Source organism: Capsicum annuum, chromosome 6, assembly GCF_002878395.1.
Source record: "Capsicum annuum cultivar UCD-10X-F1 chromosome 6, UCD10Xv1.1, whole genome shotgun sequence".
Taxonomy (NCBI): domain Eukaryota; kingdom Viridiplantae; phylum Streptophyta; class Magnoliopsida; order Solanales; family Solanaceae; genus Capsicum; species Capsicum annuum.
In genome coordinates this window covers 192,328,873-192,349,484 of record NC_061116.1, presented here as the reverse complement: position 1 = coordinate 192,349,484, position 20,612 = coordinate 192,328,873, and the positions used below count along the sequence as shown (strand labels likewise).

At 33.3% G+C, this 20,612-nt stretch overlaps 2 protein-coding genes across 2 annotated transcripts; one reads left to right on the top strand and one right to left on the bottom strand.

Moving 5' to 3' along the window:
• Positions 1-12,804: 12,804 nt before the first annotated feature.
• LOC107872781 lies at positions 12,805-13,470 on the bottom strand. Its single transcript, XM_047414488.1, has one exon. The coding sequence runs from the start codon at positions 13,468-13,470 to the stop codon at positions 12,805-12,807; it is 666 nt and encodes a 221-aa protein (XP_047270444.1).
• Positions 13,471-18,228: 4,758 nt separating this feature from the next.
• LOC107872782 (cytochrome c oxidase copper chaperone 1) lies at positions 18,229-18,695 on the top strand. The gene has a single exon (XM_016719383.2). It carries the CDS (start codon positions 18,241-18,243, stop codon positions 18,478-18,480), a length of 240 nt encoding a protein of 79 aa, XP_016574869.2. The 5' UTR covers positions 18,229-18,240; the 3' UTR covers positions 18,481-18,695.
• The last annotated feature ends 1,917 nt before the right edge of the window (positions 18,696-20,612 follow it).

Here is a 20,612-nt window from a genome sequence, read left to right as displayed (position 1 = left end):
ATTGACTAAATTTCAAGCTCAATAAGTGGACAAAAGTTGTAATGATTGGTGTTGGTAGATCTGGTTGTTTGATTCAAAATGCATGTCATAATCACCAGAATCGGTTTCTACATTTAGATAAGTTTTTCTTTTTGTTTTGAAAAAGAGATGCCTATTGTCTTTTCCTTTTGATTTATTTTGATTTTTGGTTTTTGTGTCCTTGTCATCAAGTGAAAAATTTTGTTGTCTTGTATGAGTTTTGAGTTAAATTCACGTCAGGTCAAGTGAAAAAGGACTCCAAACTTGCTACCAACTTCTTCAAAGGTACAAAGCAAGACAAAGGGCCGACGCACAAAAACAACATTTCAAAGTATACTAAAGTATTCAGAATGATTGTGATTTGATGATTCTTGACATCGTGGAAGAATAAAAGGTGTATGAAAAGTTAAACCCTGAGGTATTATACAAGAGAAATATAGTTTGAGTTGAGAGTTTCAGTAGTCAGAATTTTGGGTCAGAAGTATGACAAGTCAATGGATATTCATTAAGGATTGGAAAAAGAGTTGAGCATGGCAAGTGCAAGAACGGTCACTTCAAGAGCCAAATATCACAAACCAACCACCACGTGTTTTCAAAACTCACAATTTTTATTTGTTTTGTTTGAAACAGAGATAGAAGGTTTCCAAATAAAAGATGCAATTTCATACTTCTGTCAGTGCAAGAATCATGATTACAACATATGATGCTGGATTTCAGTTATGATAAATTTTATTCTTTGTGAGATGAATTTATCAAAGCTATTCCAGGCTTTGATTTATTCTTTCATTCTACTTTTCAAAACATTAAGATTTGGTGACACACAAATTTTCTCGGTACAAACTGGGGCAAAATTTTATGTGTATTGTATGAAAAATTATTTTTATACACAGGACCCTCCTGAAGAATGGGAATTTACTTTTGTTTAGGACCTTCTTGAAGAATGAAAATTTACTTTTTTGCTCAGGACCCTCCTGAAGAATGAAAAATTATTTTAATGCTCAGGGCCCTCCTGAAGAATAGGATGCTATTTTCTGTTTCACTATTTACTTTGAGTCCAGGAGCCCGCCTGAAGAATAAGGTGAAGAAATTGTAAATCCAGGAGCCCGCCTGAAGAACAGGGTGAAGAAAAAGAAAGTCCAGGAGCCCGCTTGAAGAACAGGGTGAAGAAAAAAGAAAGTCCAGGAGCCCGCCTGAAGAACAGGTGAAGAAAAAAAAAAGTCCACGAGCCCGGCCGGAGAATAAGGGGAAAAAAAAAAGGAAGTCCAGGAGCCCGCCTGAAGAACAGGGTGAAGAAAAAGTAATTTCAGGAGCCCGTCTGAAGAATAGCGTGAAGAAGAAGTTCAGGAGCCCGCCTGAAGAATAAGGTGAATTTTCAAATTCAAGTCGAGAAGATTAGAATCAAGGTTCTAAGATTACAATATTCATTTGTACTTTTTCATTTTCTATTAGTCATTTGAATGTAAAAAGTAAAAGTTGTTAACCAGAAACTTGGCCTTTTGAACTACTCGTGACTTGATTTCCTTATAACCTGGGATAGGTAGGATGTCCAAAACAAGGACTCGGTTACATTTTTTCTTTCATTTTATTTTTTTATTCTTAATTCTCAAATAATCGGAGGATCAAAAATCATAACTTGTCTACTTCTTTGTATGAAAACTCTTTGAGATTTCACACAAAGAGGGGCAAAAATATAGACACATGATTTTTGATCTTCCACTTACTTCTCAATATTAAATACTTATATTTATATTTAGTCTGATATATTTTTCATTCTTATTTTTATTTTATTTTAATAAGTTTTAGTTAAAAAATAAATAAATAATAATAATAAATAAGTAAATAACTAAATAAAGTTAATGTTGAGAATTTTGTTTATATTTTTATTCTAATTTTAAAAATAATATAAAAATTTAAAATATTTTTTTTTCAATTTTAATAAATAATCTAGTAGTTTTAATATTATTTTATTATATTTATTTAAACTATTTGTTAATTTTAGTATATTTTTCTTAAATATAAAATTAATTAGTTATTATTATATTTATTATTTTTATTTATTATCACTATTATCATATTTTAAGAAAATAAATAAATAAATAAATTTTAAAATTTAAATTTTAAATCTCCCACCTTTATCTCTAATTAACTTTTCCCCCTTAAATCTTTTATTTAAGGATTCCTATACGTACATTGATAGGGACGGAGATTGATTATCAGAAAGTCATACAGTAAAAAAGGCATAGAAAAATAAAGAGAAAAGGTGAGGAAACAAGTGAAACAAAGGAAAAGTCAAACGAAATAATCAAGTAAAAGAGAGAAGAAAGGTTGAAGTGGGAATTTCGATCAAAGTTTTCGATGATCACGTTTGAATTTTGCTTTAATACATTAACAGATTCTATTTCAATTTTATACTATTTATAACGTAAATTTTCTGTGAAAAGTATGAAATTGAATGTTAAATAATCTTGAACATTGTTTAGCATTCAAGTTAATTACTATGTATGTATTTATATGCAAATGATTGGATGTTAAAATATTGTGCGTTAAACTGTTAATATTATAAAAAGAAAAAGCAGAAAAGGAAAAGGAATTCACTGCATATACAATAACACATCATGCATTTACATACTTACACATTCTGTAAAAGATAGCATCTTCATGCATTGAATTTCTTTTTTTACCTACTATCACTGAATACATCACATACACACTCCATTTTTTTTATTATCACAGCTAATTCACAACACATACTGAATGTACGGAGATAGTAAAATATTTAGAGAAAAACTGATTAAAAAATGAAGAATGAAAGAGAGATCAGAAAGTAGATGATTAATCAGAGAATATTTAATTCCTTCAATTTTTCGGCGAGTACACACTGGAAACTCGCCGGAAAAATACCAAAACCTGTAAAGACCCAGCAAATCAGTCACCAAAATTTCTTCCCGTCGCCGGCGACGCCATTAATGGCGAAGTTATGGCCAGCAGAACACAGCCACTAGTCCGCTGCACACCGGAAAATCCACCGAAACCACCAGATCCGGCGCATCTCCCCTCTACCGCGCCAAATCCGGTCAAAACCACTACCGCTAGCAAAGTTCAGTGGTGCCGCCACCCTCTCCCTTCTCCTTCCCCTTTCTTCGCTGACTAGATCCAATACTACAGGCGCAGTCTGACGTGTCGTTTTCCTCTCCGGTTAATCCTTCACCGGATCTGTTCTACTGCCGCCGGAGAAGAATAGAGTTGTCGTCCACTTCCTCGCGACCATTGCCAGCGCCGCTCCTCCTTTCCCCTCCTTCTTTCTTGCGAAATCCGGCCAACCATGGCCATCACCAGAGCAAACCTCTTTGCTGCCGTCAATAATTTTTTTTTTTTTTAAAAAAAATTAATCTTCCATTGAACTGTATTCATGAAACTGATTTTGAAAGTGTTTTATAATTATATTCTTACACTTTAAGTATTATCCAATTTAGGTTTTATATTTACGTCAATTTATTTGATTTTAAAATTAAAAAAAAACGTATAAATTTAGGGATTATAATAAAATTATAAATATTTATAATTAATTTTGGTGTGTATATTTGTATTATTTTATTATTTTCATCTTATCTTATTTTATTTATTATTAATATTTTTTATCATTAATTAAGTTTAATAATTATTTATAGATTAATATCGTGTTTTAAAGAAATTTATTTAAATTTTATTAAGTTTAAATGACATTTCAAATAAATAAAATTATTTTCAAAGTTTATAAGTGGCAAATCAATGTTTTTTAACGTTAGATAAGTTTTAGACATGTTTAAAATATTCGTCTCAATCAAGAATGCGGTTTATGCATCTTTCTGAGATATTTAAAATTCAAGGATGTAAAAATACACCTTGGCAAATATTTTTCTAAAATTAACTTGATAAATACTTTTTAACTTTCACAGATTTATTTAATTATAATATAATAGACAAGTTTTCGGTATAATTAAAAATGAGCGATTTTTAGGCCTTAACATAATTTATTAAAATAATTTAAGTCAAGATAAGTCAATAAAGCGACCGTGCTAAAACCACGGGATTCGAGGGGTGCCTCACACTTTCCTCTCGGTCAACAAAATTCCTTACTCAGTCTTCTGTTTTTGCAGACCATAATGAAAAGTCATTTCCTTTTGAATAAGGATTTAAAAAGGTGACTTGGAACACTATAATTCAATTTCAAGTGGCGACTCTGTAATAAATTAATCCTTATTCTAAACAGTCACTTTAATTGGAAAAATCCTTCGACTCGAATCCTCCGAGCGGAAAAGGAGTGTGACAACATCATATATGAGACTCAATTTTTTTCACAATTATTTTTTATAGCAATTTTGCTATAGCACTTCTAATTAGTTATTATAAGTCATTTAAGATATGTCTGTTTCACTACTTCAATTGTGATATTTGGCTGAGTCTAAAAATTATATCAGTGTCGCTTAAATTGAAATAGAAGAAAAAGTATTATAAGTCACAAAAATAAAAAATTTAAATTATTTTAAAAATATAATTGATTATCAGTGTCACTAAAGTTTGAACAACGAGAGTTATAAATTACAACATCTAATAACTTGAAATAGTAAATTGAAATGTCAACAAAATTATTATAAATTACAATAACTAACCGCTCAAAAAATCTAAAAACATATTAAAAATATAATTAATTATCTAAATTTTATTTATGTCATATAAATTAAAATAAAAAATAACATACATTATTCCATGCTAGCACGAACTCTCGAGACCTAGTCAATTTATATGCATCAATTCAATCTTCTATTTTTGGCAGGACTTCTCTATAAGTCATTATCCGGAATATTGAAACACATAAACGGATGTAATGTTGCATGAAAATAGAATCTAATTGAAGGATGTGTGATTTTAATAATGCAGGGCGACCCAATATGTTTTGAGGCCTGAAGCCAAAGGAAGCTCTTTCAAAAGAATTGACAACTTGATATTAATTTTTTATTTTTTTTTAAGATATGTTTTCATATTTAATATTCGTTAAGTGTGAAAATTTAAATTTATTAATCCACAGTATAAATATCAAACATTAAATAAGAAACTAAAAAAAATAAAGCTCTAAATATTTTGAATATTTTGGGGATTTAAGGCGTTTAATTTGGTTGCTTCCCTCAATGGTCAGCTCTGTAATAATGGAATGAGAATCTGATCAATGTGATAAAAAAAAAAAGTTAATTTCATCCTCAAATGACCATGAGAACATCTCAAAATAGCCTAATAAAAAGAGAATGAATTGAAAATGAAATAAAAAATGCTATGGGAAATTTTAGGAATTGGGTTGATTGATTATATGCTTATTAAGAAGTATTTGATTTTCATTTTGTAATTTCTTTATCCTTACAATATAACTTATTTAGATTGTATTGAAATTTATTTATCTTTAATTATGATTTCATAAATGATCATATGTTTTATTTGCATTTAGTCAATAGCGAAGCCATATAACGTAAAGAATATTGAAATCATACTTATGATGAAATTTCGATCTTGCTACTATATTTAGACACTGGGATTATATTTTTATCAGAACATTTTCTTTTTTCATGTTATCTTATTAGAAGAATGAGTTTAGATATTTGTATTATCATATTTAACGTCTACCGTCACAAAAAACTTGTTAAATTACTATACTTTATGCGTCAATTATAATACGAAAAGAGTTTACTTACTTTTCAGTTCTGAAGCTTTTTTTCTATTTTTTAGTTTGAATTTGTTATACACTGCATTTGGAGTTCTAGTATATCAATGAAATTTATTTATTTCCGCAAGGGAGAAAGTAATCATATACTTCAAATAATTGAACGAAATTGAGTTTATTGAGGACACCATATAACTTTCATGAGCTTGAATGTTATTCTGTTTCATCTACATTTCGGTTTTACTCTATTTAAAATTTTAATATTTTACTTTTTTGTTTATAGATATAACAAGATTAAGGACCTGTTTGGTTTGGTCATAGATTTTTAAGTAGTTTTTTTGGAAAAAAGCGCATCAAATAGTGTTTGACTATTTGATAAATAATCTAAATGCTCAATATTAGAAAATGCTTGTATTTGAGTTAAAATTTGTAAACGCATATCGGTGAATTATGTTTTTCAATTTTATGGTCAAACACACATAATCTTCACCATAAAATAACTTATCAAAAATATTTGGAGATCTATGATTAATGGCTAGCTAACAATCTCAAAACTAATCTTTGGATTTAACAACTTATTTCATCTAATTTAATTTCTTTTTATCATCAATACAAGAATGATAATTCTAAAATCCTGAAATAATTGTGATTAGGACTAGTAAACCAAAAGTAGCGTGGACTGAACCTTTTTAATTTTCCGAAGTAGCAAGTTACATTTGTGGATAGATAAATATCAAAATCGCCGTCAGCGATCAACGGAACGACAGAGCAATAAAGGTAAGCCGCAAATATCTTCCATACAGTTTACTCCAATTAAACCCCTGAATTTGTGTTTCTATGTGTCCCACCTCTTTCGCCCTTTTGATTACTCCCTACTTATGTATTTTCGGATGAAACAAACTCAGAAATATGCACACCTTAATGATTACAGAGATTGAGTGTGCGCAGATCTTAATGACACAAAAAAGCCAATAGTAGCCTTCAAAACTTGGACGAGGGCCTGAACTTATGACCTAAGACACAAGGCCATCAACATTTACTAATTGAGCTAACACCAACGGCTGCTGGGGTAATTTTAGTCTCATGAGTAGTTGAACTATTTTTTATTTCTGACTCATAGAAACCTATTATCTTTTTGATAGTGCGGCTAGTAGGTAAGGAAGTGGGTTGAGAATCATGAGCTCTACGGTTTAAATTTCGATAGAGGTAACAAAAGTTAGGTGACTTTCCTACTATTTCTCTAACTCTTGGTGGACAGAGTTGCCGGTACCTGAATACCTGTGCTAGTGGGAGGCAGCAGGTACTCGTGAAATTAGTTGAGGTGTGCAAGCTAGTTCGGATACTATGATTGTTAAGAAAAACAAAGAAATTTTTTCTCTTTTGTTTCTTCAAAATTGTTGATTATTGTGCCATCATTTTGATCTAAATTTTTGTTAGAACATGCACAGCGGAAGCAATAATTCTGCATGATCAATAACTTACATATATCTAGATAACATTACCAAAACGAAAATCAGAAAACTTACCTCTTGAAGCTCTCACACAGTTCGTTCAATGCCTTGTTTGCTAGGTCTGCTGCCTTTTACTATTTCCTGATTAACTTTATTAATCAACCTTGTGTAGGCAAGTACTGTTGGATTGGAGAAGGATCATTGAATTCTCAAAATTTAGCCTCTACTTATTCCCAGTTTTAATTGAATGAGGAAAAGAAAGAGGCAAATGTTTTGGCCTTTATTGTAACCTTAAAGTCAAAAAACGTTTTCAGCCTTAATGCCCTTTAATGCTAAAACGTTTTTTTAGCTTTAAATCTGTCATTATGCCAAAATTAATTTTTAATTCCTTTATTCCTTATTTACAGAAGACCAGTAAATATTACCTCTTCTATAACTCCTTTTCTTTTCCAAATTTGATTAGTTAATCAGGCATAGTAGGGACCGCAGATTTATTAACTGAGGCTTCTAATTATGATCTTAATTCGGTAGTGAATGAATTATCATATCATAATAAATTACAAATTATTCCACTAAAAATCTGTAATTGCACTCTTCGATTTAATTTTGAAATCTACCATTACATCTTATTTAACTCCCCATGTTAGAATTACCGACACCAATCAATTAAATTAAATTCTTTGAAAAATTTAACTTATTGATTAATTTAATCTTTTATTTATAATGCTTAACTTATTTCACATGACGGATACAAAATCCACCTCAGGGTTTTCACGTGAAAACTTATAAGCAACCATAAAGGGGTGTTTTCTATCTCAAGTCCGAGACATGGTTATATCAACTAATTAATATTTCACTAAGTGATTCGTCATCATCCAACCTATCAGGAATATGTTGACTCACAAAAGAGTCTCACCTTTTAATAGATTAAAACGATAAAACAAACCACATAAATCATAATAATTATATCAAGATTAAGAGTATAAGTACATGTAATGGTCTAGAGAAATTGTTTATTAATATTCATAACAGAAACGAATATCTCTAATTGGTCCGTTCAATACATACGAAATGTACTAGCACAAGAAGTCGGAATACTACCACTCCCATAATTAAGACCAAATTATATTTAATCTTGTGCTACAATCATCAAGATGTTTGTCCTACCTCATCTTTAATTGTGAATGTTAATTTATTACTTATAAGAACCGACAATTTTAATCTTTCGTGCATGAGTTACAATACTCCATACACAAAATTGTCTACTATATAAGCAAGGGACACACATGTTAACACAATGATCTATTCGAACAAGGATTTTATTAATATAATAAATAGTCTTTACATGAGATGAAAATATAATACTTTAACACAAATTACATGGTTAATAATATATCCTAACAATCTCCCACTTAGACTCATAACCATGAATGTACAACTTTAACACCCATTTCTTTCACATGCTTATCAAAAACCTTCTGGGTTAAACCCTTTGTAAATGGGTCTGCCAAATTGTTGTTCGACTCAATCTTCAAAATTTTTACATCACCCCTTTGAGTTATATCCCGAATCAAGTGATATTTTCTCTCAATATGCTTACTTCTTTTATGGCTTCGTGGTTCTTTCGAATTTGCAACTGCACCATTATTGTCACAATAAAGTGGTAGTGGTGTTTGAACCGAAGGAACAACTCCAAGCTCTTTCAGAAAGTTACCGAGCCAAACAGCCTCTTTAGCCGCCTCAGAGGCAGCTACATATTCGGCTTCCATGGTGGAATCAGCAACACATGATTACTTGATACTCCTCCAAACAATGGCTCTACCTCCTAAAGTAAACACATATCCTGAGGTAGATTTTCTGGAATCTTTGTCCGACTGAAAATCTGAATCAATATACCCAATAGGTACGAGATCCCCGGAGTGAAAAACAAGCATGTAATCTCTAGTCCTTTTAAGATACTTGATTATATGCTTAACCGCAGTCTAATGTTCTTGTTCGGGATTAGACTGAAATTTGCTAACCATGCCAACAACAAAGTAGATATCTGGTCTAGTGCACAACATAGCATACATGAGGCTCCCTACAACAGAAGCATAAGGGACCGCCTTCATTCTCTCTATCTCATCGGTCGTTTTGGGCGACTGGTCTTTTGATAGAGTAATTCTATGCCTAAAAAGAAGGAATTCCTTTTTGAAATTTTGCATGCTAAATCTTGCAAGAATAGTATCAATATAAAGTGCTTGAGATAAGCCTAATATTCTTTGTTTACAATCTCGCATAAGCTTGATCCCAAGGATATGAGCCGCTTCTCCCAAGTCTTTTATATCAAAACGCGAGGACAGTCACTCCTTAACAGAATTCAGCATGCTCACATTATTTCCTATGAGTAAAATATCATCCACGGGTGTGTTTGGTGTGATGAAAAGTATTTTCTGGAAAATGTTTTTCGATTTTTCCTTGTTTGGTTGTATTGAAATGTTGAGAAAATATTTTCCACAACAACTCATTTTCCTCAATTTGATGGAAAATGACTTCTCTCATGGGTAAAGGGAAGTCATTTTCTAGAAAATGACAAATGTGACTTATTACCCCTACCCCCACCCCTCTTCCCCACCCCAACAATACTCATATTCACATGACTCAAAAAATTCACATTTCTAAAAAATTTACATTATTCGAAAATATTTTTCACTGTGCTTTGCTTCAATTTTTCACTGCTTGAAATAAAAAATAGTGAAGCCCGGATTTTTTCTGTTTTCAATGTTCGTTGAATGTATTGTTATTTTCATATTCATAGAGGAAGACTTACCTATGTTACTTTTGCTAATTGCATATTTCATCTTGTCATTGATGTAACTTGTTTCGCGAGGTTGAATAAGCTTGTTGTTCCGTTTTATTTTTATTAATTGTAGTATCTTGAGATTGTCCTGACAAAATATTGAAAAGTGTATCCTATATTTGCTAATTAATAGTTGCTTAAATTTAGTGATTGTAGTATGTTAGTATTCGATATTGATATTATTTGTTATGCTTAAATTATTTCTTACAAATTGTTGAGTTGTTAGAGGCATTGATATACTAGTTATCAGTTAGTAGTATTTTCTAAAAAATATTTTTCTACTCACCAATCAAACACTAGAGAATATTTTTCTAAAAAATATTCTCTACTCACCAACCAAACACCATAAAATATTTTTCGGAAAATATTTTCTACTCACCAACCAAACATGAGAAAATAAGTAGAAAACCAACTTATTTTCCGGGAAAATATTTTCCATGGAAAATATTTTCCATCATACCAAACACACCCTATGTACAAAATATAAAATGCTACTCTGTCTCCATCCCATTTTTTATAAACGCATGACTCATTTTCACATTGATTAAAACCAAAAGTCTTAATCGAATTATCAAAACAAGTATCCCATGCTCTAGATGCTTGTTTCAAACCATAAATGGATTTCTTAAGCTTACAAAACTTGTGTTCATTACCACTTTCCATGAAACCTTCTTGTTGTGTCATATAAATGCACTCGTCAAGACTTCCATTTAGGAAAGTAGTCTTGACATCCATTTGCCAAATCTCATAATCATAATGAGCAACAATGGATAAGAGAATCCTAATGGATTTAAGCATAGCTACCAGCGAAAAAGTTTCCTCATAATCAATTCCTGCTTTTTGAGTAAACCCTTTCGCAACAAGCCTAGCCTTAAAAGTTTGCACTTTTCCATCTACACCTCTCTTTCTTATAGATCCATCTACATGCAATGGCTTTGACTCCCGTAGGTGGTTCTACAAGTTCCCAGACTTGATTGGAATACATAGACTCCATTTCAAATTTCATAGCAGCAATCCACATTTTAGCATCTTTATCATGTAGTGCTTCGGCGTAATTAAGAGGTTCTGTATTAGGCTCCTCAGGGATTCTATCATACGATTCTCCTAAGAGCACAAACTTTAAAGGTTTTCTAATAATTCTCTCACTACGACGACTAGTCACTACAGGACCTGCTACATTTGGAACTAAATTTTGAACACCCTCAATGTCTTCTTGTACTATGATAGGTTCCTCGACATTATCCTAAACGTTTTTCTCCACAATTGCAGGTTGCTCGACGTTAGTCCCACTACTTTGAGGTAGTGTAATGTCAAGTGTTTGCTCTTGTGCAACCTTTTGTCTATTGACATTTCTCCCATTACATGGATGCAGTGATATGTCAATAACGGTTTTTTGAAATTGTTCTTGTGTTTCATTATTCGTTATTCTATTGCCCAATTCCTGTAAAATAGTTTTACTTCTAGGAACGTGGTTCATTAAATAATCCTCTTCAAGAAATCTGGCATTTGTCAAAACAATTACGTTCTGTTCCTTAGGGCAATAAAATAAACACCCTTTCGTCCCTTTTGGATATCCAATAAAAACGTACACTTCTGTCCTAGATTCCAATTTATCGGTTTTTCCTTTTAGCACATGTGCTGGACAACCCCAAACCCGAATATGCCATAGACTAGGCTTGCGCCCATTTCCACAATTCAGATGGGGTTAAAGGTAGTGATTTTGAAGAAACCAAGTTTAGAATATAATTTGCAGTTTCTAATGCATAACCCCAAAAAGAAAAGGGCAAATCTGAATAACTTAACATTGATCTAATCATTTCCATAAGAGTTCTATTTCGGCATTCTGCCACACCATTTTGTTGTGGTATTCCTGGAGCAGAATATTGAGATGTAATTCCTGATTCTGATAAGTATTTAATGAACTCCGCAGAAAGGTATTCACCACCACAATCAGATCGTAATGTATGGATATGCTTGTTATGTCACTTTTTCGTTTCCATCTTAAATTCTTTGAATTTTTCAAAGCATTCAGATTTACGGCGCAACAAATAAATGTATTCATATTTCGAGTAATCATCTGTGAAAGTCACAAAATTCTCAAAACCACCTCTTGCTTGTATATTCATTGGACCACACAAATCAGTATGAATTAATTCTAACTTATTACCGGCTCTATTTCCTTTGGAAGGAAAATGTCTCTTGGTCATTTTACCTTCTAAACAGGATTCACAAGTTGGAAGTGCCTCCACTTTCAATGAACTCAAAAGTCCATCAGAAACCAACCGTGATATCCTATTTAAGTTAATATGACCTAAACATAAGTACCATAAGTATGTTTCACTCAATTCCGAAATACGTTTTCTTTTATATGATTGATCAACACTATTAAGTTCCATTTTTTGTAGCATATCATGGGAAACATCAAATACAAACAAATCATGTATTCTAGGAGCAGAAATAATAAAATGCTTATTAAACTTAATAATTGCACAATTATTAGCGAAATAAACATTGTAACCAACTTCCATTATACTTGAAACTAAAAGCAAATTCCTTCAGTCTTAAAACTCTAGAACTACTAAACGAAATAGAAATATTTCCTATAGCTAAGGCTGGTGTTGGTTCCCCATTTGCTTGAAACACGTTCAATTCATTTTCACTTAGGCGTCGTGTTTCCTGAAACCCCCGCAAGGATGTGCAGATATTATTAGTGGCTCCCGAATCTATAGCCCAAAATTGGGTAGAAACAACCGCTAAAAATGTTTCAACAATATATGAAAAAGATGTACCTTGTTTTTGCATCTTAGCTATGTAGCCGGGACACTGTTTCTTATAATGACCAGGTTGCTTGAATGATAGCATTTTTCCTTAGGCTTAGCCACACCACCATTAGCACCTGAAACCTTACAAGGCTTTTTCTTCTTTTTCTTTTCGCCTTCCGGCTTAGAAGTCGAAGACGAAAGTTTGTCAACCATCAACGCCGCAGGAGGAGCTTGTTGCTTAATGATAGATTTTGCCGCTTGCAGCTCATTCAACAGTTTCGCAAGAGATGAGTCCATCTTATTCATGTTATAATTCAAGCAAAACTGCTGAAAACTGTCTGGCAGAGTCTGTAGGACCATCTCAACCTGAGATTCCTTATCAATAACCACACCAAGAATTTCCAACTCGTTCAATAGACTCATCATTTTGAGAACATATTCCCTTACTGAAGTTCCTTCAACCATTTTCGTGGTCAAAAGAGCTTTCATGGCCGTCTGATTTGTAGCACGATTTTGCTCACCAAACATCTCTTTGAGAGATTCAAGCATATCATAAGCAGTACTCATGGACTGATGTTGATGCTGCAACACATTTGCCATAGAGGCAAGAATGTAGCATCTTGCCATCTCGTCAGCCTTGACCCACTCATCGTAGGCTTTAATCTCATCATCAGTGGGTTCATCCGACTTAACAGGACAATCCTCAGCCATCACAAATTTAAAGCCCTCAGCAGTAAGAACAATATCTAAATTATGTTCCAGTCCACATAGTTAGGGCCTTCTTATTTATTTTGATGCAGGAGAAGTTAAGGGATTGTATGAAGACATGGTTAATATGTTATATATAATCAAATTAAAATAGATCATTAGACATGCTGCAGAATAATAAAATTCTTCAAAACCACATCACACATATAACCATGCACATAAACAGTTAGAATCGTTAGGGAAACTTAACCATTTAAGCAAATATACATGTAATGTCAAATATTTTATCTCTTAAATGAAACAGAACCAACTCAGTTGGAGAGTCAACTGTTGATTTAAGTTAGATTAATATCACATTTTATAAGTCTTTGTACCATTGAACTAACATGTAACTTAGTTGGAAAGTTAATACAAGTCATAAAAAACAAGAGACTATAAGACAATATTACAATATACAAGTTTATCTGATGGGGAAGATGACCGATGTCAACATGTAAACTCACATTATGTACTGTTATTAACCACTGGAAATCATAAGGAATGATCCCTCTCACCACTGGTTTGCGAAAAATAATTTTTTCAGAATTTGTAATTTTTTTGAAAAGATAAAAACGCTCAAAAACTCATCAAAACGACCCCGAATGGACAAAAAATGGTCTGGATCACAGTTTACCGTGAGTATTGTTCAGTGGGTCATTTCCAATAAACGTACGAAATTTCAGATCATTCGGAGTTCGTCAAAAAATTGAAAAACTCCAAAACTGATCAAATCGGTAATTATTGGCCGAGCTGTTACGAGGAACAGCAGGGCTGCCTGCACTGCTTGGCCTTACTGCTACTGTTCATACAGTAAGTAACGACTATAGTTGGTCGTAGTCGAGACTCATCATCTTTTTGCACTTAATCTACAAAAACTATGCAAAATTTGTTTTATGCTTTCTTGATGATAAACTTAAATCTGTTGGAATTAATAACATCATTAAAAACATGAAAAACAACCAGCAATTACATGATATATAAAACATGAAAAGCAGCCATCAAGAACATGATTTATACAATTATTATCCGAAATATGTACAACAAATCATGTAACTTCTTTTACATTATCTAGCATATGTAAGAGGACTACTGATACCAATTGTTAGAATTTCGAAATCTACCATTACGTCTTATTTAACTCCCCATGTTAGAATTACCATTACGTCTTATTTAACTCCTCATGTTAGAATTACCGACACCAATCAATTAAATAAATTCTTTGAAAAATTTAACTTGTTGATTAATTTAATATTTTATTTATAATGCTTAACTTATTTCACATAACGGATACAAAATCCACCTGCAGGGTCACGTGACAACTTATAAGCAACCATAAAGGGGTGTCTGCTATCTCAAGTCCGAGACATGGTTATATCAACTAATTAATATTTCACTAAGTGATTCGTCATCATCCAACCTATCAGGAATATGCTGACTCACAAAAGAGTCTCACCTTTTAATAGATTAAAACGATAAAACAAACCACATAGATCATAATAATTATATCAATAATGGTCTAGAGAAATTGTTTATTAATATTCAGAATAGAAACGAATATCTCTAATTGGTCCGTTCAATACATACGAAATGTACTAGCACAAGAAGTCGGAATACTACCACTCCCATAATTAAGACCAAATTATATTTAATCTTGTGCTACAATCATCAAGATGTTTGTCCTATCTCATCTTTAATTGTGAACGTTAATTTATTACTTATAAGAACCGACAATTTTAGTCTTCCGTGCATGAGTTACAATACTCTATACACAAAATTGTCTACTATATAAGGAAGGGACACACATGTTAACACAATGATCTATTCAAACAAGGATTTTATTAATATAATAAATAGTCTTTACATGAGATGAAAATATAGTACTTTAACACAAATTACATGGTTAATAGTATATCCTAACAGTTTTGTGACAAAAAAATTGGAAGGAAGCACCATTTGTTGAAATACGAACAATGAACATATGTTCTTCATTTTCAACATTTTTTAATTTGAATCATCCTCCTTAGTAAACATGTTTCTTAACCTTATAAATTATAGTGTAACAAGTTTATGTGAATAGTTTGTTACAGCAACAACAAACCCAGTGTAATCCCATAGGTCGGGTTGAGAGGGGTAAAGTGCAAGTAAACCTTACCCCTACCTTGAGAAGATAGAGAGGTTGTTTTCGATAGATTCTTGACTCAACAATAAAAAGAGGCAGTAGCAACGAGCTGAAACACCAACAAGATAATAAGATATCCGAGGCTCAGGTAGCAACATGTGGAAACAAAAGTCAAAAAATAATTAAGAAAAAGGAAAATAAATACGCCCGAAGACATACTATACCAACCATCTACCCCAGTTCTCCACCTCCATACCCTCCTATCAAAGGTCATGTCGTCGGTGAGCTGAAGTTTCATTATTTCGTGCTCGTGGCTGATCACTTAGCCCCAATGCTTTTTCCGCCTACCTCTACCCCTCCTCAAGCCCACTACGGCCAACCTCTCGCACCTCCTAATTGGTGCATTTGCACATCTCCTCTTCACATGTTTTTACCATCTCAGCCTCACTTCACGCATCTTGTCCTTCATGAGGCCACTATCACCTTGTCTCAAATATCTCCATTCCTAATCCTATCTCTCCTAGTATGCCCACACATCCACCTTAACATCCTCATCTCTGTCCACTCTCATCTTCTGGACATGAGGGGTTTTGATTGGCCAACATTCCGTCCTATATAACATAGCCGGTCTAACCACGAACTTATCTGTATGCCTACGTGGAACATTCTTTTTACACAGAATACTGGATGCAAACCTCCATTTCCTCTGTTCCACCCCAATATGATGTGTGACATCCTCTCTTGGGGATCGCTCCGCTTCATTAGTTAGTTAACTGAACTTGCACTCCAAGTACTCAATTTTGGTCTTGCTCATGTTATCCAAGCAATTATGGATTCTCCATATGTGTTTTTCCCCACAAAAGTGATGGATTGAACAAGCCTCTAATTTGAAGGAACATCTAGTTTTGGAGAACTTATAATTTTCTTTAGAAGTAAAATTATTAAAAACGTTGGAATGGAATTGGCTCGAATTAAGCAGAAGCGAAATAGAAGACTTATATAGCTGAGTCAACTAGTTTGAGTTTGAGAAGTTGTTGATTGATTGATTGAAGTAGACCTTATTAGAAGATTAGAACTGTAAAGCGGCATTGTAGTCCCATATATATCTCTGAATAAGCACTTTTTTGGTTAAATAATTTTCACTTCACACTGTATAATGTCTGCCATGTCATGTGGAACGGTTGGTTACTTAGTTGACATACTATTGCTTATTGTTAAAAGCCCAAATAGACAACATAAGTAAAAAAAAAAAGATACATCGAAGTAGTTTTGATGATTCAATAATCGTAGTACTTCAATCTGAAGTTCTTAGTCACTTCGACTTGATGAGTCCTAGCGAAAGCTAGAATGTAGCACAACATTGTAATGTCATGAACGACATCATTTGTGCATCTTGTGAATATATATGAAAAATAGTGAATGTGAAAGCTCTTGTCTGAACAGTGAACAGGGGAAGAGGGATGCATGTAGAGTAATCTTTGCTCTTATGTAGTTTCAAATATTTATTCCCGAGGAGAAAGTTCGTTTCTTTTATCTTTGAGCCGCGCCAGGAGAAAGCTCTTTTACTAGGATAATATACGTATCATTTGATAAGATCATAGCTTCGGTCACATCTTCTATGTGAAGTAACATGAATTATTTTGATCGCTACTGCTGTTGCCTGTTGGCATCCAACCTTATGTAGGTTATATTAACTTGTATTTTAAATCTTGCTGATTCTTCTAACTTCTTTAATGATTATTGAGGACACAACTTCTTAAAACAAGTGTGTTTTACATAGAAGTGATGTGGGTGGAAACTGGGTAGATGTATTATGAACAGTAGATGCTAGTGTTTTGCCTTTTCATAGAGCAGGAGGAGGAGGAAAAAAAGGACCAGAAGGTAGTGTAATCCTAGTATTTGCAACCTCCTTCTCCACTTATTTTCTCAAGAATTGTGGTCAAGCATTTAAAGATGGATTCCGTAAGCACTTGTTGTGCTCGATTGCTCATTTTTAATCAACACTCGAGTAGTTCATGTGAAAGTGGTGACGGTAACATTATTCTGTGTAATAGATTGATGAATTGTAAATTTGACGTTTTATCAGTGTTTTCAATAAACACCCCTTTGGCTTTCATCTTTTTTCTGGAAGTTTTGATGAGTTGAAATTGAAAATGCATGTCTTGTGCATCTCTTTTGGTCAATTTTTCAAAGAAAAATATGCTTATTTTAATTGTTGAGGTGTGTTTGGATAGCTTTTAGAAAGAACAAAAGTTGTTTTCCAGTGATAGTAGAAGCTGAAAAATGTAGCTTCCCCCGAAGCACTTTTGGAACCTTTACTTTGGCCAAACACATGTTGTTGCTGTAATATTGGCAAAGGTATTTTTAAATTGACTAGCCAAAACGCAGACTATGATTCTCCTGGAATACTTCTTCGAAGCACTTCTGGTGAAACTCTCTTTTCAAAATAAGCAGATTTTAGTAGTTCGGCCAAACAAACCTATCTGTTGGTTTACTTCTATTAGTGTTAGTGTGTATGTTAGTTTACTTCTATTAGTGTGTATTTCAGTGCTAAAGTGTCATTCAGATAGCCGTCATTGATTGCTCATTTCTAAATCCTCCAGTAATCTTTGACGATGGGTGGACTGCCGATAGAGAATACATCCACAACCATATCCTTGTCGAAACTACCAAAAGATCAGAAGTCAGCTGCATCTACAAAGTCCGATTCAAAGCCAATGAAGAAGATTTGCTGCGCTTGCCCTGAAACTAGGCAGCTGAGGGATGAATGCATTGTAGAGCACGGTGAATCCGCATGTGAAAAATGGATTGAAGCTCATCGTAAATGCCTTCAAGCTGAAGGCTTCAAGGTCTGAAATCGGTGATAGAAGCAGACTTCTAAAAAAGATCATGGAGGATACAATTTTTTGTATAATCCCCAGTTTGTTTTTGGGACCATACAAGTTCAATTAGCTAAATGTTTACAGATCTTTTATACAAAGAATTTATTTATCAGAGTTCAAGAATAAAGCAAGGGAATTGAATAATCGATTTGCTTGGTCTGGAAATATAATAGACATTTTCTTGATTATTTGTATTGTGAGTTACATTTCTTGATTCATATCAATCAATCCTGCTCCGTCCGAGTGATTGGCCCTAGCTGGGCAAGATTGGAGGCTGTGTTGATTATTGTTCGTAATGGCCCAACTTTTAGCGTATGTGAAGTATTTTTTTTTTGGTCCTTCGGCCCTTCTCCTACCTTTTATATCATTAGAGGTAGAGTGGGTGCCCTTCCCCTACCTTTTATATCATTAGAGGTAGAGTGGGTGGGGAGTTGGTATAGAAAATAGACTCTTCATCTTTCCTTTGACGTAGTGGTATAGACTGAGTACACTTATCCTTTTCAGACCCCACTTGGTGGGAATATACGGGATATGTTGTTGATGTTGTAGAGGTAGAGTGGGTGGGGAGCCTCATTGAGCTATCACGTGCCTTAGCTACCGGTTTGATGGCTTCTCATCACAAATCTGAGTTCACTTGGCTCTCGCCTTAAGAGTTTTTATGAAGTTTATGAAGACTCTGGTGGTGCATGTGTATGATATGCCCCATAAGTATCAAATATCGATGATATTGACATTATAATGTGACGTCAACACTATTTATGCATCAACTGCCAATCCATACATGTTCAAGCAATGAATAAAATGCTTTATTAGGAAAATCGTATGAGTGCTTTTCTTTTGATAGTATTAGTGCGTGAGTTGCATATATCTAAGGTTTGATTTAACCGATGTTTTTTTTTGTAAGCTAAATAAATTGTGATACTTCATATAGAAAAAATGTGTTACATATATGGTGATGGCTCATGTAGGAAAGAGAAACAGCTGATAGTTGTAGTGTAAAACTCATGAAGAAGTTAGATTTAGGTGTGTTTTTGACCATTGAACTCTTAAACTTAGGATATATACGAATATACTCAAAAAAACTTTAGCTGGAAATACAACGAAGAATATTTGCTTAAAATAATTCAGTGCGTTTAACCTCCAGTCATTTACAGACATGAAATGCAAAATTTTAAAGCCAGAAAAATCATATCTGCTACAAAGAAGAAAAGAATAATTTCAAGGTTTCAACTTTCAAGCAACAAACTTGTCTCAACTATCATATATTCGGACTAAGGGGCTAAGTGGACTCAACAGAAATTACAAGAATTACTGGTTACAACAAAGGAAAGAAAAGGACAGAACCAAAAATTAGAAAGCAAGTGGAAAAATATAAAGGACTCGCAAGAAAACAACTGTTCCTAAAATTACTTGAGAGCATGCACTCAATGTCGAACAATATCTTGAAGGCAATCATAGAAATGTGAGAGATTGATCTTCTCTTTGCCAGAATAAATGGCTTCTGCTGTCCCACCATGCTCACCCTGAGCAGCCATTTCAACGACCATGTATAGTTTCTTGATGGGCATCTATCACTAGACAACACAAAACAAGAGCAATCAATCAATTCCCCGGAATGTGCCTGAAATTTTAATTTCTAAAGCAGATAGCCCATATCAGAAGGCAATGAGAAACAGCTGGTATAGGGAAAAGGAAGGCATCACAACATGCTGGTCAGAAAGACAGGGAGCAGAGCCTTGAAACTTACGTCATTTAATACCTCAGCAGCAGAATCAACGTCCTCGCTTGAAAAGACATTTAAGTTGTTGCAACACCTGCAAAGAACATCAAAACATCAATACTAGGGGTAATTAATATATTAACAGAATGACATTAGGTTGGGCATCTCCAGTAATTGCATCAATGAATTAGAGTTGAGAAAGTATATCGTATAATGAGAGACTGATGCAAAAGTTTCTCAAATCACTAGCTCATTTGCTCCGTTCTTCTTTTTGATCAGTCAAAAAGCAAAATGGATCCACAAGAGTGCAATAGATATAATATATTGACAAATTACATGGCATCAATGACAAAAGCCAATGTTTTTTGTAACACAGAGTTCACAA